The sequence below is a fragment of the Lepisosteus oculatus genome, chromosome 12 (genome assembly GCF_040954835.1).
Source record: "Lepisosteus oculatus isolate fLepOcu1 chromosome 12, fLepOcu1.hap2, whole genome shotgun sequence".
In the NCBI taxonomy this organism is placed as follows: domain Eukaryota; kingdom Metazoa; phylum Chordata; class Actinopteri; order Semionotiformes; family Lepisosteidae; genus Lepisosteus; species Lepisosteus oculatus.
Window position 1 is genome coordinate 3,505,684 of NC_090707.1, and position 17,408 is coordinate 3,523,091.

General features: G+C 42.9%; 2 protein-coding genes across 4 annotated transcripts in view; one reads left to right on the top strand and one right to left on the bottom strand.

Annotated features, from left to right (window-relative positions):
* Window positions 1-10,155, top strand: part of tmem163a (transmembrane protein 163a) — a 65,969-nt gene extending 55,814 nt beyond the window's left edge. For both annotated transcript variants that reach the window (XM_006636237.3, XM_015358494.2), the window contains exons 6-8: window positions 398-509; window positions 4,529-4,670; window positions 5,962-10,155. In XM_006636237.3, coding sequence (XP_006636300.1) covers window positions 398-509; window positions 4,529-4,670; window positions 5,962-6,022 — 315 coding nt within the window. In that variant the 3' untranslated portion in view covers window positions 6,023-10,155. The remainder of the gene's footprint in view (window positions 1-397; window positions 510-4,528; window positions 4,671-5,961) is intronic.
* Window positions 10,084-17,408, bottom strand: part of mgat5 (alpha-1,6-mannosylglycoprotein 6-beta-N-acetylglucosaminyltransferase) — a 102,856-nt gene continuing 95,531 nt past the window's right edge. For both annotated transcript variants that reach the window (XM_069196825.1, XM_069196824.1), the window contains exons 16-17: window positions 16,173-16,330; window positions 10,084-13,466 (exon numbers count right to left, since the gene is read on the bottom strand). In XM_069196825.1, the coding sequence (XP_069052926.1) occupies window positions 13,268-13,466; window positions 16,173-16,330 (357 nt within the window). In that variant the 3' untranslated portion in view covers window positions 10,084-13,267. The remainder of the gene's footprint in view (window positions 13,467-16,172; window positions 16,331-17,408) is intronic.

The window sequence follows — 17,408 nt, forward strand, 5'->3', positions numbered from 1 at the left end:
GGCTCATGGTCAACATTTATCTTTTGGAGATCCTCAACATTTCTTGTTTTCCAAAGACATAATATGTTTTTCTGCACTGAGCTTATACATTTGACTTTCAAACAGGCTTCTAATGGGGATGGTGAACTACGGGCTTTACAGTGTGCAGTAAATATAAACGATTAAGGTTTAAAATCCAGTATGAGAATGGGGTGTGTATACATTCCTATACACCCAGTACATACGGTATCTGGATTGACTTAAAAATCAAGTGAGTGAGTACTGAGTTTCATGATTTCTCTTTTGAAACTACAGCGCTGGAAAGACAAGAGCTTGTCATGACTCAGAAAAAAACCTTTCTGCGCTTCCTGTATTTACAACTTACAAGCCTTTCCCTTCTCCCTTCTCCCTTTGCCAGGACAACTTCCTCTTCAGCGTGTCCATCCTGAGTGGAATCCTGTGTGTCATTCTGGCTGTGCTGAAGTTTATGCTGGGCAAAGTGCTCACCAGCAGAGCCTTGATTACAGATGGTAAGTGACTGAAAAGAAAGGGATCGTCTTTAATATTTTCTCTTTGGGAAGGCAGAAAAACAAAATGTCATTCATGACCGAAATACTGTCTTGCTGACTACCTCATCATGCACACTGTGTGCATGTGATCTGACTTGCAGCATCGCACTATAAACTAATTGTCAGCCAGGGCTATTCCGATCAGAAACAATCAAACAATGAGGGAAGAGCTCCATATTGACCCCTTGGTGAGAAAGCTCTGATAACCACTTAATTCACCTGATCCCATCTTCTCCACTCAAGGAGTAGAAATCCAATAATCTTTCATCGCAAGCAGCTTCCTTCCCCTGAGGACTCCTGCTGCATGCTCCTGATGAAGAGTGGGGACCAGGCTGGTGGCAGTCAGGTGCAACTGGAGCGTGCTGCTCTTCGTATCGATCGTGAATTCTAAGCTCTGTAAACGGATGGTCTTTTGTTAAGATGCAGGGACTGCTTCGGGGTGTGAAGCAGGCTGGCAGGTACAATGATGGAGAGGAGTGGAACTGTCCCAGATTACACTTTCGGATGGCTTGATTAAAAACTGGTCCCTAGAGGGATGTCTGAGATCATGTCTTCCCACTAAAGAATGGCAAGAGACACATTGTCTTTTGTGTCCCACTTCCACCTGCTCACATACTGTACAGGTGATTTATTTATTCTTTCTTCTTATTCTTCTTCTTTAGGATGTTGAACACAGTTCCACCACTAGCGTGTATGTTATTGTAAATGTGTTCACTTTTATTACTTTAGTTACCTTATAATCCTTTTCATTCAAATCCACCTAGCTTTGTGCTCTATCTGCAGTAGCGGGGAATACAGTACATAATCATGGGTTTTTGGTACTGGAGGTACATTATGTAACTTATATATACTTCACACACAAGTCTATTTTACACAAAATAGTTTCATTATAGGATAACTAACACATGGCAATGACATGACTGTTCTGTTCACCTAGTTAAAAAACTAGCCTATTAACTAGCCTATTAAGGCTATTTGCTTCCTCAATCTGATATTTATTGGCAAACGATGGCAGTCAGATCAGTTTTATCTTGTGCCTCCTATTATAGAGAGAAGAACAAGCAAACCCCTTATTTAGCGGTAAAGGGGTAAATCCAGCAAAAAGATAAACCTTTCAGATGCGTGACGCGTTTCGAATGCCCTGACGCAAACGTGTGGGCGGGGTTCTGTCGGAGGAGCCCCAGTGGTGACTGCCCTGTAGAGAGACGGAGATGTGCAACATGCAGAAGAGGGCTTTGCGAATTCAGCACGGAGCTGTGACAAGACGAAGGGATCTCCGACAGGATCGTGGATCGTGGCAGTTTGAGGATGGATGCTTAGCCTGTGCAGGAGTATGACGTCTGACCTTTGAATACGAAGGGGAGGCTGGATGAGGCCGAGCAGATTGATCGCTGGCAGTAAACGGAAAGTGATGACTGCTTTAGCGCGTGCTCCCCGATTTGTTGATCGGCCCATTTGCTGTGGCAACCCTGTTCCCCGTTTCCCGGCAAGGTCCCGTGTTGATCTGAGCGCAGGCCAACCTGGCAGTGATGTGAAAGGAACTCGCTTATCTTGAGACCATCTCTATAGTTCAGTGGGTTTGAGCTGCACCGCTGGGACACCAGGTTTGCAAAAGTGGGGAGGAGGAAGATTGATTAAGAGAGGGGCTTGGGAAGAGACTGAATTAAGAACAAATACTAATGATACCTTCTCTGGATAAATGTCAATTCCAGTAATATCTCATTATGTCAATTGCTGGACCAGAAACATTACTTTGTTTTCACAGTGGTTTTGTGAAATATGATTCTTATCATAATGTTAGTGTCAGAATATTTTAATTATAATAACGTCAAAAACTTACTTTAACGAAACAGCGACATCCTCTGTTTGAACTGTGATGTTGTGTTGCTCATTATCATCAAATGTTAAATTGCTATGCACCTTAGTTATTTTGTACCAATATCATCCTTCGCTCTCCTCTCTGTTCTCTGCTCTGTAATCACATACATTTCATACAACCAATGGAAGATGGAGGAGAGATTTCAAATCCCCTGTTTTCAGTGACTGCTTCTCTTTCCTTATTGACCTGGATGCTGTGAGTCTGGAGGCCAGCAGAGGTCAGACAGTGTCAGGAAGTGGATGTTAAGAAATACGTGGACACTAATGTGCTTCTGAGCCAGGAGAGATTTCAATGTAGCATCCCCATGGCTTTCAAGAATAAAAACCAGCCCTTCCTTCCGGAGCACTAAACAACAAAAACAAAAAAACAATTGTACAAAACGGGCTGGCAGTACCCCAGTGCATCACAACTTTGGAGCGGAAACACCAGCCTGAATCTGCTGCTCCTTCGACTTGCAGTTTTCCTCTGTCGCCATTAGAGGACCCATCAAAGCTGAAATCTCACATAAGCTCTGACGTCAAATCACTCAGGTGAAACTCTTAGTGGAAGGAAACAATACAGTCGTGACTAATTGTTTTTAATTTTATAATATACATTCTTTTTTAAAATATTGTTAAAAAGGAAAAGACATCAAGAGTTATTCTATATTTATATAGCTAATTTCTGAAAGTACCACTATTTGCAGATTGGCAAAAAAGTGTCAAATTAATTTCCGATATGCAGTATTTGAAAGCAGATGGCAGTATAGCGAAAACTAGGGCTGTCATTTCTGCAAGCTGCTATTTCCTTTTGGCACCCTCCCCCACAGAACCCAAAAGTTGTTTTTCCTCTTTCTTTCTTTGCCAGATTGACGTCTAATTGGTCAAAAACAAGTGTGGACCTGCAGCAGGTCTTCCGTGCACAGACTGTGAAGATGGTTGAATTTCTGTTCTCAGATTATGGAACGTGTGTCTGTTACAAATCTGGAAAGAAATCATGACCATAGCATTTATTATAGAAATAGGACTTTGAATGCGAGAATCAATAAAGGGATCAGTACACTGGTTTTTCAACATGTAGCTCAACAATAGAGTAGAGTGGGATATATGAGACATATGAATGAGACATACATTGCACTTTTACATGGTGTGTTGAAACACATCACACAGTTCATCGTTGCAGGCCTGTTTTCACAGCCAGCACCCATATCACACCACTGAAGCTCAACAGGTGTGAGCCTAGTCAGTACCTGGATGGGAGACCTGGGAAAGCTAAGGCTGCTGCTGGAAGAGCTGTTAGTGGGGCCAGTGGGGGCGCTCGCCCTGTGGTCAATGTGGGTCCTAATGCCCCAGTATAGTGACGGGGACACTATACTGTAAAAAGCCGGTCTTTGGATAAGAGTAAAACTCTCTTGTGTTCATTAGAAATCCCAGGGTGTTTCACAAAAAGAGTAGGGGTGTTACCCCGGTGTCCTGGCCAAATTTCCTCCTGGCCTTTACCAATCATGGCCTCCTAATAACCCCCCTCTCTGAACTGGCTTCGTCCCTCTGCTCTCCTCCCCACTGAGAGCTGGTGTGTGGGGAGCGGACTGGCGCATCATCCAGGTGGGGCTGCACACTGGTGGTGGTGGAAGGGATCCCCATTACCTGTAAAGCGCTTTGAGTGGGGTGTCCAGAAAAGTGCTATATAAGTGTAAGCAATGATTATTATTAAAGACTTTTCACTCCTGAAAAAACATGAATCCTCTCCTGTCACGTGTAAGCAGTGTTATGTTCTTATGACCCGATTCCAATATTCAGAATCATCGACGGTGCTGATAAAGTCAATCCAGCGGACATCGTCGGAATAAACAGTAAAACACAACTGTAGCACACAAATGGAAACTATATAGAAGTGTCTTTAAGACTAAGTACAGGAGGCACTACTTCACACAACGTGTGGAAGTGTGTGCCAGCTGTGTTCTTGAAGCCGAAATCCTGGTTTCTTTCAAGACGCAGCTGGATGAGATCCTGGGAGCAAAGAACTAACTACCAAACAGGCTAGAAGAACTGAGTACCTTCCTCTCGTTTGTAACCTTTCATATGTTCTTACGATCATGCCTTCTTAACACCCTCCTCTCTAGGGTTCAACTCTCTCGTTGGAGGAATCATGGGCTTCTCCATTCTAATCAGCGCAGAAGTGTTCCGACATCACCCCAGAATCTGGTATCTGGATGGAACAATAGGAGTTCTTATTGGCCTCATCATTTTCGCCTATGGAGTAAAGTAAGTTTCCATCTTTTTTGGGGAGGGGGGGGTATAAATTGATTGGAACAGCAGAGTTCTGTATTGTGACATGACGGACGGTTTACAAAGAAAACATCTTAAACCTCATCGTGAATGACTTGAAGTTCTTCTTCCTAATACATGTGGTTTTGGCCTCTTTCTGCGATCAGACAGCTATCGCAAAGGCCTGCGTGAAGTCATTTTGGAATATGCGCTACAGAAGAATCCAGCACAGGTGAACCTTGGTCGTGGTACTCATCATCTTACAAATGTGGGTCTTCTGCCGAGTATTTTGAAGGGAGTCGGTCTCTTATTGCTGTCGCTGGATGAATCCCAGTAATCCTGTATCCAACTGGCTTTTGCGTCTACAGCTGTTATGCGACACGCCAGATGGGTTTTTTGAATTGCAAAAGACAGTGCATTTTGGATGCCTTATGAGCCACAAGGGACCAGGAGGATAAACAAGTATTTGTCGAATTAGAAGAATGCTCATTAAGGAAGTGCAGTGAGCTTGAACAGGAACAGCAGTGAGATGGGACTTCCAGCAGGGCACGGAGCAGTCATTGTTGCAGGGCCAACCCTCAGTGAAAACAGCTCTTTTGGTTTGTGAACCCTTTAAAAACACAAGACAGTTCTGTTCTGAAAGAGGAAGCAGTTTTGCCCAGTCTTTAACAAAGATGGGGGCCTGCGGGTTCTCACTCCAGCTCAGCTCTCGGTCTAATTGAAGTGCTAACTGATGACTGCAGTTCATCTGTTGGCTTGTTTGGACTTGTGGTTTACTTGTTTCTGTGCACAGTTTCATCTCCTGCTTTAAGCTCATGATTTGTATCGGTTCGGCATTGAGAACTTTAATAGTCTCTCCTCAGCTTCCTTACCTTTATTTATGACTGCTTTGCTGTTAATAGCCGATAGATTCACGATGAACAGACACATGTGGGAGGGTCACCGTGTCAGACTGATTTTCCAGCTGCAGAGGTTCAGCGGGCTACATTGTAGCTAACACCCCTGATCCAGCTGAGTGCTGAATTGGTAGGGGACTGCGACCGGTTAAAAACCCAGACTTCTGAGGAGAGAGAAAAGTGAATGAAAAGAGTCAAATAGTCTGTGCTTAGGAACTCGGACTGCAGCCGCAGCAAGAAGACGCAGCGGCCTCTGCTGGCCAAGCTTAGGGACGGCTGGGTTAGTCACTGGTAGTGGGGTTTAACAGTCCGGCCAGCTGTCTCCTGCAGCAGCCCCTCCGACTGGAGCGGCGCAGCTGGAGGAATTGGCCTCTCTCTCCCTTGTGCCGCAGGCTGCTCATGGACATGGTCCCCCGCGTGAGGCAGACGCGTCACTACGAGCGGTTCGAGTGAGCTCCTCGGGCAGCGGGCGTGTGAGCGGAGCCCCGGGAGTCCTCCCGCCCCAGAGAGCCAACAAGCAGAGACGAGCCGGTGCCGGTGGCGCGTACATTCCGACGAGCTTCGCTTCGACATCTTCCCGCTGCTTTCGGGTCTCGGGCGTGGACGGGCCGGGAGAGCCAAGGAGGCAGGCAAAGAGACAGACCAACCCCGGAGGGCCTCTTTCCCTGCCTCCTCCAGGAGGACGGCCAAGGGTCTTACCTTCACAGCAGCCCCACGCTAGCCGCCCTTACCCACCAGTAGCTGAATACTTCACAGTCCACAAGAGCTGGCTGGCTCTCATTGCTGTACAGGGTGGTGTACTGTATACGTTATTTTCAGTTGCAAGACATCAGGATCGTACTCTCTAGCAGTGTTTTAGAATCATAGGTTGTTCGTAGTGACTTTGGTTAGAAAACGTTTATGAAACATGTGGCAGTACATATTCAGGCGCTTTTTTTCCTCCTGGGTTAAGTAGCGACAGCTCAGACCAGCCCCGCAGGAACCGGCCTGTAGGGGAATTCATGGCAGAAGAGCCGGATCCAGGCAGGCCTACCACAGCTGCTCAAGCCTCGTTCAGTCACGGACATCCCTTCATGTTCAGTACCTACAGTACGTGTTTCGAAAGACCTTATTACTAATTAGAAAGGTGTAAAATTAAATGAAAATTAAGGTCTGCGCGTTACACAAAAGAAAAAAAGAGAAGAAACACTAGTCTAAAAATATCACACAAGTCGAACAACATCTGAGAAAAAAGTTGCCGAAAGGGGACAAGGTTTTACGTGCCAGTCTCTCACTGAGGTGAAGCAGGATGGAGCCAGGAAACAGAGCCTTTGTTCCTAAGAACTCAAGTCAATAAAATCAGCACAAACGCTGCTCTGACTCACCTTCTGCCAGTAGGAAGCCACACAGCCAGTGTACACAATGTACACAAACACAGACTTTTCTTATATGGGACGAGATGCTGTGCAGATGCGATTGGCTTGTACTCACACTCAGTCAGTCAGCGGACACGCCTGCGAGCAGGAGGTGCCTCATCTGGGCTGCAGCCTCAGTGGGCTGCTTAGCATCAGATGGACGCAGTCTTAGGTAGAGTTACTTTTAAACAGTAATCCACTACCATTACAAGTTGCTTGTGAAGGCGATTACATTTCAAAATGAATATTCTGAGGAAAAGCACCATTAAGAAGTAACGCATTATTACTCCCCATAAATTCCATAGATCACTGATGACTTCTCCAAACGTTTATTTCATTCTAAGAAGGAATGCTTGTGTAATACCTTCCACTAGTAATCTGTAGCTGCAATGGATTACTCTTTAAAAGTAACTTTGCCCAGGACTGAAGGCAGGCAGTCGCTGGTGGGAAGGACTCAGTCTTGGTTAATCTTTCTGTCTCGGCTTTCTCTATTTTCACTTAGCAGAATAGAAAAGAAGAATTGGGGATGAAAATATTTTGTTTCCTATACGTCTTTATGGTGCCTTGGGAACTAGTATCTTAGATAAAAAGTTTTAAATGAGACTGAATTAGTGCCATTTATTGAATTGATAGACATATATATATATAAATGTTGCCTCTTGGTAATTGATCTTGTTTCCTTCATGTTTTTGGTGATGTTTTCTTGATTTCCAAGGTGAAGTATACCAGGTCTCGATGTGCAATTGGCAAACAAAACGTTCATTTTGACTGCCAAAGGAAAGATCAGGAACTAGGTGAAATGAGCTCACCTTTTTTCACCCAAGGTACTGGCTAGAGTTCAGGGCTGTCGAGAGGATTCTTGTTTTTCTCTTAGTATAGAAAATGTGATCTTAGCCGCTGCTTTTTCCCCTCATACTTTCTTCAATACCATTCTGTAAAAAAAGGGAGGAATTGCCTTTCAAAACATGGCAGCATAAACAAGCAGCACCCCAAGAGCCCTGGCTTGCCCAAGCACAGCCGCAGGCTGAGCGTCTCGATAGCAGCCCTCTCTCTGCCTGGGCTCACAGCAGGCTGTTGTGGGACATTGTCTTTGGGTAAATGTGCACAAACAGAATTGCATTCAGGCTGATTGTATAAAATACACTGAAGCGCAGACTCTAAGGCAGGATCTTATATTTCTGGTAGTCTGTCGGGATGTATACATACTGTATAGTGAAGTCATGCTTCAGTCTTTGGCAGAAAGGCCAAAGTCAAAATTATACTGCAGCTTCAGTCATCTTAGTGCACAATACATTATTTATTTTGTTGTTTTATTTTCTCTACAGGGATACCAGCAGCTATTGTAAATAAATATTGTAAATAGAAATTATAGTATGTTAATGCTGGGAGTGTCCGGGTGAGAAGGCTTGTAAAATTAGCTGAACAATCATAAGAAACCTTCATTTATTTATGACTATAGCCTTAGCAAATCACTGATTAGGTGTGATATTAGTCTTTTTACCTGTTGTGGGTATATTGTAAACTTTGGACCTAAGCTGTAGAATTTCATTAAGTCTGGTGAAACATGAAAATACTTTTGAGCTGACCATCACATTTTACTCTGTACTAAATTCTATATTTTTTAAATAAATGAATGTAAACTTATAGCACTATTTTCTTCCAGTCCTATCAACCTTTTTAAACTACTTTCCAAATTATCGTCAAGCCTCGCACTGTGTTTCTACAAGTCATAAAAGCAAATCGAGTGCAGCTCTCAGAATGACTGGAGCCGCCCTGTGAGGTAAAATTGGAGAAAAGTCTGTATTTACAGCACAAGAACCAAGAACAAGCACAGTCCCTGAATCATCCCTGAATCCTGACAATCTTTTTTGGAGCTGAACTATGACCTCAGTTAAGGTATTTAACAGCTTCGTAGCACATATCTAGATCCCATCTCACATTCTCCCTTTCGAGTCCTTGTGTTTGAATTGAAAAATCCTCACTTATGTCATCCCAGCAGATCCGCTGGCAGCCATGATCCTTCCTAATCCTGGGAAAGGCAGCGGTTCAACAAGGCCCGGGGACCTGTAGCATTCCCGACCAGCCCTGGCTGTGGAAACAAAAAAAGCACATTTTGTACAGTCCCGGAAGCATCTAAAAAAATCTCAACACTGTGTACATAAATTGGTGTTTCTGTGAGGTATTTTAATATTGAAACAAAGCGTCCTCAAAGGCTGTAGTACTTGTGAAATTATTAAATATAATTATAAAATATAGGAGGTAGACATTATGTTCTTAGAAGGCTAATTCTGAGTTAACTCGTGCAATGTAAAGTTTCACAAAGACATTTGTCCAGACGTAACTGTAGAAGCGCTGATGTACTGTAACTACTGCACCACATTCGTCAAAATTGCAGCATTTACTGTTTTTATCAGAACCCTTTTCAGCATGAAGCCATCTTTAATTTTTTTTGCATTGCACAATGAGTATTAAAAGACCTAAATGAAAAATCTTGTAGGCAACGTTATCATGCACCGAAATAATGGTATAATATACCCTTGCTTAATTGGGGTCTCATGGCTAATGGACATTTGCGACATGATTTTTATGAATGGTTGGAACTCTATGGAGTGGTGTGCTATACCCAAAACACTAATGGTAACTATTTAATATGTACTGTAGCAGATCTCTTTTGTGGCAGTGGTGTTCTCGTTAATGAATTGGTATTTCTCGGCAATCAAGCATTGTTCATTTTTTAAGGTCCTACTGAATGGAAGACAAGATGCCCGATTAGCTTCTCATTTTCGGGAAAGCGAGGAAAAAGAGGACAGGGGATACACACGAGCACCTGCCAGCTGCTGTGCAGATCATGAGGCTGGGATGAAGGCGTGTCGCGTATACTGTACATACCTCACCTCTGGCTGCCTGAGCCACAAACACTCCACGTGTTCCAAAGGCTCCTCCTCTATGGACAGTGGTTGACAGGGACAGACTGGTAAAGTGTAGTGCACAACTTGATTTGCGTTCACTTGGTCTGTAACATTAAGTGTGATGTGAAATGTATGTGACTACTGCATTGGTACTACTGACGATGTATACAGCCTGTGTATTTATAAAGCACACAAATGCTGCAGTAAGACATCTTTGTCACAGAAAAGGTTTATTGAAAAATAAAGATTTATCCTGCATTATTCATCAAAAACAGTGAAAACACATCTTTTGTCTGTCTTTATTTTACATAACTTTATATGACTAACCATCCTTTTCTATCAGTTACAAACAACACAAAATAACTGTGACAATCCAGGTTAAAAATAAAAAAAAGTCAATTCTGAAAATGCAGTGATGGATATTTGATTATTAGTTCCTTAAACAGGTTTTGCAATTTCTGTTAAATTAAGAGTCCCTCACCATCCCTGCTGATGATTAAACAAACAATTAAAAAACAATTGATTTTGGTGCTAATGTTCCAAACCAAAAAAACACAGCACTGATGACATGCTCAGAATAATCTAATCTAAAAAAACAAGTGAACTGTCATTCTTTTCCAACAAAACTAGACTTCGGTATTATTCTACATAACTGCTCCTGTTTGTTCATTACAAGAGCATTGGTCACAAATGATGGTTTGTTCTCTAATAGTCTCTTAAATTAATGCATACTCTTGACCTTACCAAACTATTTCACAAAATGTACTCAGGCAGTAGTTTTTGAAGCTCTGTGGACAAAAAAAGCAAGTCTACTAACCATTAAAGGCACGTCATGTACTTTTTTAGAACAGTATCTTGGCTGCAGATATTTCTACCTCATTTACAAACTTTTAGCATTATAATGACAAGTAAAACTAAAATGTACAGTAGCAAACTCAAACGAAATATGAATAATCTGTATTTACAAATGTGCAAATTGAATTGCATATATAATTAAAAAATGAGGTTCTTGCTGGCATGTAGAATAACATCAGGTATATCCCTCCTGTATCATTTTTTTCCCATTAAAATCACCAAAAAGGTACTGATATGAGGACTGGCAAGATACACCTTGTATTTGAGATTCATACCACAGCAGAAACACGGTGTCAGTACGTCTCAATCTGGGTGGCAACCCAAGTCAAGCACTCCTGCGTTTTACTCCCCACATGTGGGTGGGTCCCAGCTGATGCTGGTTGCTAAGGCTGGAAAGGACATTCATTAGAAATATTTTGCTCCAGTTCAGATTCTGCTCTAAAGAAAAGAGCTTTGGGAAGCCCCTGTAAATATCTTATCACAGCCCCTTTTAAAAACAGCCTTCATTTCAAAACCGCCTGCCTTTGGTGCACTCAGCTAATTCAGTAACAGGCCCCTGACCCCGTTAGACTACGTTATGTGTACGTCTCTACCTGCGTTCACACGGATATGTCGTTGGTGGGCCACCTTGGTCGTTGCCTCAGCTGAATGTCAGTGAACAAGAAACAGCATCATCTACACTTTGCCAACACAAGGAAGCTCCACAGACACCAGCACGACTGACACAAGTGCTTTGCTTTGGACAAATGATCACTCTCACCCCACTTGAATATATTTTATACTTAGATATATAAACTACCTTATTTCCTTGAACTCTGTTAAATTATTGTTAAATAATAGATCTTTTCAAACAACTCTCCCTTATCTTTCATAAATAAAAAAATAAGCACACTAAGTTTTTCAATCATTCAGTTAAAGCAATAAAGTTCTGTATCCAAAATAAATAAAAAAAGAAAACCTCAAAGGAACAATATACAGTGTATTTATACCTTTTCAACTGTTGCAGAAAATATATATGGTAGTGCATTTTTTTCCAAAACATTTTAAAGTGTATTTTTTCCCCCTCTACACACTAATTTGAAACCAGATTTTCAGAAATCTAACACTGAACATCTCTGCAACAGGGAAGAGTCTAAACTATTTGGGCCGAAGCCAGTATCCTTGGCTGTATCTTCAGTAGTCTTCTAGTACTACATGTTTTATGATAGAATATTTCTGATGCTAAAACTCCTACTGTGCCAAACTGCAGGTTCTTGGTGGTGTGAAAGCAGAGAGTCAGCACCAAGTCCCACCCATAAGGCAAAGTCTTTCCTTCAAGCTGCATTCTGAATTTGCTGTCACACAGCAACATGGAAATGAAAATGTTCAACTACATTATGAAGCACAGGCTCAGCAACATTATCCACTCCGCAAAACAATCTGACTGGACATTTTAAGAGCTTTTAAACATTTTTTTCTCTTCCGTTTAAATGATGATGGCTGGGTCAATGTGAAAGAGGCTGAGCTTGCCCTCACCTGGTGCTTCAGTCAGCTCAGCAGCTGCTCATTCTAGGGACAGCTGTCTACAATGTGGTTTATATAGAGGTGAAACGACAAATGTGGATACAACCACAATAATTCAATGCGCACTGCAATTAGCATTTAGTAAGCACACCTTCAGAGCTTCCTAATAAATCTAGAACAGGACTGCAAACACCCCCTCTTCTATCAAGGACTGCAACTGGTCATAGAAGGCAGTACATTTATAGTACAGTATATAACAGAACTCCGATACACTGACACATACAGTTAACATTCTTTTCTAGATTGTTATTTTCACTATTAACTGAGGACAAACTAGCGTAAACCTACTATCTACTAATGGTGGGGATCGTTCACCATTGTAAATTTTATCCAGAACAGGAGATGTCGTTGGAAGAGCCGAGCTCTGGAACGAACGTTATCCATTTGTTAAATGTGACATCTTGTCCATTGGTCCCCTGTTGCAATGAAGAATTTGGTTCCAGAAACGGATCCCCAGACAGTATAAAGGACTGCCGAGTATTTCACCTCTGTGAATGCTTGAGCACCACTACCAGTCCAACGTGGTGGTAGAAAGAGTCTTATACTCTTGGCCTCTTCCAGCGCGCTGTATTCAAGTATTTCAGACAGATCTGAGCTTTTCCAAGCTCTGTCGCCCGAGCCACATTAAAAGCACTGTTTTGTCAGTGTCCCTGTGCATCTCTCGCCCAGAGCTCTTCTACCTCTACCTCTTTAAGACGCTTCAGATTTGTTTTCAGACAAACTTGTTTTTCCTTCAGAATTTTTGGCCGGGGAACATGAATAATGGGGGGGGAAACAACAACCTGTTGCGTCTACAACTAGCTTTCGGAAGAACGGATGTTCTCCGTGTTGGGGAAGGACAGGAAAGAGATGCACTTCGCTGACGGTGTGGCTCCAGCAGTGCGTCTTCTCCCAAGGGTTCACCGTGGCACAGCAGGTCTACATATTGGCCTCTGTGGGTGTGCCTTCTCTCCCTGCTCCATGGCACGGGGCAGATGCTATAGACAGTCCTGGCAGAGAGCAACCTGTCCTTTCATGTAATCCCTACAAGGACAGACCCGTTTAAGGCTTGGATGGGCTCCAGCACAGCTGAAAAGCAGCAGGTCCCCCTGGAACACACAGTGCTTCTTCCCTTCGTCGTAAGCTGGCACAACTATGTCATTTATCGACTCCACTGTCTGGCATTCAATTCCATACCTGAAGAAAATTAAAACAAAATACAAGATAAAGATTAGAACAGGAGATTTCAATAGCATTGTGTGCTTGGGGTAAACTAGTTAAACCACGATGGGTTGTGGCCAAGCCTTTTGATTCTGCACCAGGCCAGTGAAGCATGAGCAGAAACAGCAGGTTGGCTTCAGCAGGCAAGTGAGTGGCTGTACTACAGGGAGAGTAGTGGTGGGCTACACTGATCCTACCATGCTGGATTCTGGCAGATATCCGAGGCACCTTTCCATCAGCAAGTGAGTCAATGAAGGTTTGAGACAGAATGCAAACCAGAAGCAAACACAGTTCTGTAGGACTGGACCTGCCCACCCTATGAAATCCATGCAGATCAGAGAGCCTCGGGCCTGGCTGGGTGTTTGTATGGTGATCTACGCAACTACCGATAAATAAAAAGCCTGTCATTAAGGCAGAACTGCAACATGGGATGGTCTGACTGTCAGCTGTCCTGGGTTAGGAGCAGAAAATTGGAACTGATCCTCAGAGACGTACTATATACTGAACCTCTAACTTAAGAGTGGGAGATAACTGCAGAGATGTCTTTGAAAGATGCTCAACAACGTAGTAAAAAAGGCTGAGAGATGACTGGCTGGACCATTGTATCAGCAGAAGGGTTTGCTAAAACTCACCCTCTGTGCTGAAGAAGCAAGAGCCTATGAGCAAATACCACCTTCTTCCATACCAAAAATCATCAATTAAGAACAGTCTTTGTGGACTGAAACCTCAAAGGTGTTTGAGCGAACTCCTTTTATTTCCTTTAAGGACCCACCAGGGAGTTTTTCTATCTCTGAAATGTATTATTTGGTTTAGAGAAATCAGTTCTCAGTTTGGACCCAGTTTCAGACATCAGACTGTCCTGCGGAGGGTCTTTTGTTGTGTCAAAACCAGTATTTACTCCCTAAGTTGCTATGTGGCTTAGTATGCCTAGGCGTGGGTCCACCTTTGAGGAGATACGGGAGGCCAGGACTCAGGGATTCACAGGATTTAGAAAGTCTGAAATGTTAATGTAAGTGTTGTAAATAAACACTCATTTGTCTTTTAGGTTTGTGCCTCATCTTTGCTCTGCCATCTCACTGCACTTTAGGGAAACTAAGAAACTGTGTGATCTGCTTGATCATTCAGTGAGATTATTCCTAACTATAGGAGATGCGTTAACTGGTGTTTTAAATAGCTGAAAGCTCTTTGCTTTCGCACACGTGCAAGAAGGTGGATCTTGCTCGTGATGCGCTGCTTCTTCAGCTCCAGGGTGAGAGGTTGAGAGCGATTGAAAGTGAGTTTTGGCCAAGCCTACTGCTGAGGCTTGTATTTAAGGGATACAGCACTCCTGTATGATAAAAGTATCCACACTCTAAACACTGTGAGCAGGACATTATTCCTGTATGAGTGTAGATCTCAACTGTGTCACCAGGCATCTGTCCCTTTCATTTGAGTACACACAGAAGATTCGGTGTGACCTCTGCTGGGCAGAAGGTGGTATTACAACTGCTTTCAGCTAACAGAAGGCTGCAGCTGGGAAAGCATTTAAACTGATGGAACTCGTAACTAAATAAAGGTCCAGATTCCTTACAGGATTTAACAGTGCGCTCATCCTTTCTGTTAAATATTCCCATTCTGTTGATGAATGAGTTTGGACTGGGTCACAGCTGATTAACACGCCTTTCTAAAAATACTGGGCTGGAAAACCACTGACCATCTTTAAAAACACAGAATTTGGTTTCAAAATATATTTAAAGCTTCAGACTACATCGAGCTTTCCTCAAACTGCCAAACAAGTCTATTCAATGCCAATCCACCTTCAAATTAAAATCTAGCTTTGCAGATTTAGACACACATTTCTATACAATTCTATGCCATTTGGTGTTATTTCCAGGTAAGACATAACTTATATAGGTCACGGGTGACATGCAGGAAAAAGTTAATGGACAATCAAATTTTTCAGATACAGAAATGAACAAAAGTAAAAAAAAAAACTTTGCAGGGGGATTGTAGGGAAGCTATCACAGAGACACAGCTCATATTCCATTGAGTTGCGCAATCAGCTGATGATGAACACTGAGAAAGAAAGTAAAGGTCTATTCCAGACAGAAGAGTAGAAAGAACCCATTTTGTCTGTTGGGCCTCTTCAGGACGGGTTTCTTCAGGGTGGAATGAACCTTCACTTGTTTGTTTGCAGCCAGCTCCCTGCGTGAATGTCTGTTTTACCACGGGTCGCAATATAAAATCTTTATTTTAACACAGAAAATCACACTGTTGCCAAACATAGTCTAGAATAAAAACACAGCAAAAGAGGGATTTAACAACTTCTCTTTTAATGTTAGATCCCTATTCCTGAATGTCTCCTATGATAGAAACAGGTTTTCATTCAATGTTCAGGTTCATTTTTCTATTTATAATCTGCTTTCGACAAGAGACTTCTTAATTTTTCTAATTAATGACTGCACCTTTAATTTCTGGGACGTGACACAATGTATAGAAATATACAGAAATTCCAAATGTGCATAGACAGCCGTTGAAACAATACTTATTTGGTGAAAGAGAAACAGGTGCACAATTCGCAAGCTTTTTATGGTTTAGGAGAACACATCATTTAATCTAGATTCAATAAGGAGTTTTCTGCTCATGAGGCAAGTGTTGACCTTGTGTAACCTCTCGCCCTGCGGACGGACCGGCCACACTCACCTCACAAGGTCCTTGTCCTTATTGAGGTGCTGGAAGAAGGAGGGCTCACAGATCAGCTGCTCCTCCTGGCACACCTGCTTGCAGGACTTCCCTGGGTCAGCGGACTTCACCTGCAGCGCGCTCAGAGGAGGCCACATCACCTGGCCGTGACAGAAATCCTGCAGAGCGGCACAAGACACAGGGCTTCAGGCTCATGGCAGGACTGTCTCCCTCAGGCCCCGCACTGTCCAGGCCAAACTGCTCACTGGGATGGGCCTGGGAGCCGGCTCATACGCTGCCTATTCCGCGGGCCGCGTTCTGTAAAAGGCTCTGCTGTGTTACAGTGCGAGGTTTGACGCTGCCAATCCACACCAGGTACTTTTAAGGCTCACTGACAAGCGAGCAGATGTGATCAGGAGAAGACAGGGTGACAGCACTGCTACCTCACAGCTCTCGGGTCCTGGGTTCAGTTCTGGACTGGGACACCTCCTGGGTGCAGTTGCTCTGCCCTTCGTGTTTGCGTGGGTTTTCAGCTGGTGCTTCAGTTCCCTCTAACTTCCCAGAGACATGTTGGCTAGGTGGGCTGAGGTCTCTAAACTGTGTTTGTGTCTCAGCCCTGTGCCAAGAGTATACATGCTTGCTCTGTACCCCCTCTTGCTTGGACAGGTTTGGATTTTCATGACCCTTGACAGGATAAGCAACTTTCTGATAGTGAATTGATAATTAATGCAGAATTACAGAGCCTACAAATTATACTAAGTGTAAAGTACAACAAACAATATTCTTGGTATAAAAAGCTGCATTTAACAGACACTGATCACAGAAGGATGGAAACAATAATAGAGATACAGTAATGAGATTATTCATCTCATAACTGCCCTCTTCACCTTTGTACTCTTCCTACTTTAAGACCTACAGTCTCAAACCCCATAATGAATCATAATTAAGAGAAATTCGGAATAGAACAGAAAAAAACAGGTTAGCATTAATGATGTAGCTCTCCAATACATGGTGTGAAAAATACAAAAAATACAGAAAAGCTAACAATATAACTGTGAGTTGTCTGAGTGGATGAGTTGGATGTCTAAAGGGATCTTTATAAAGGGATGTCTAAACCTTGAACAAAATGCTGCATGTATCTGAAGTTTTCTATTTGGGAACATGCAGTGCCCTCAAAGCACAAGTGTCACAGTGATCCCTTATAATGCTGGACTAATTTATCATGGGAGGATAACTGCCGGGGAGCCAAGAAAACTT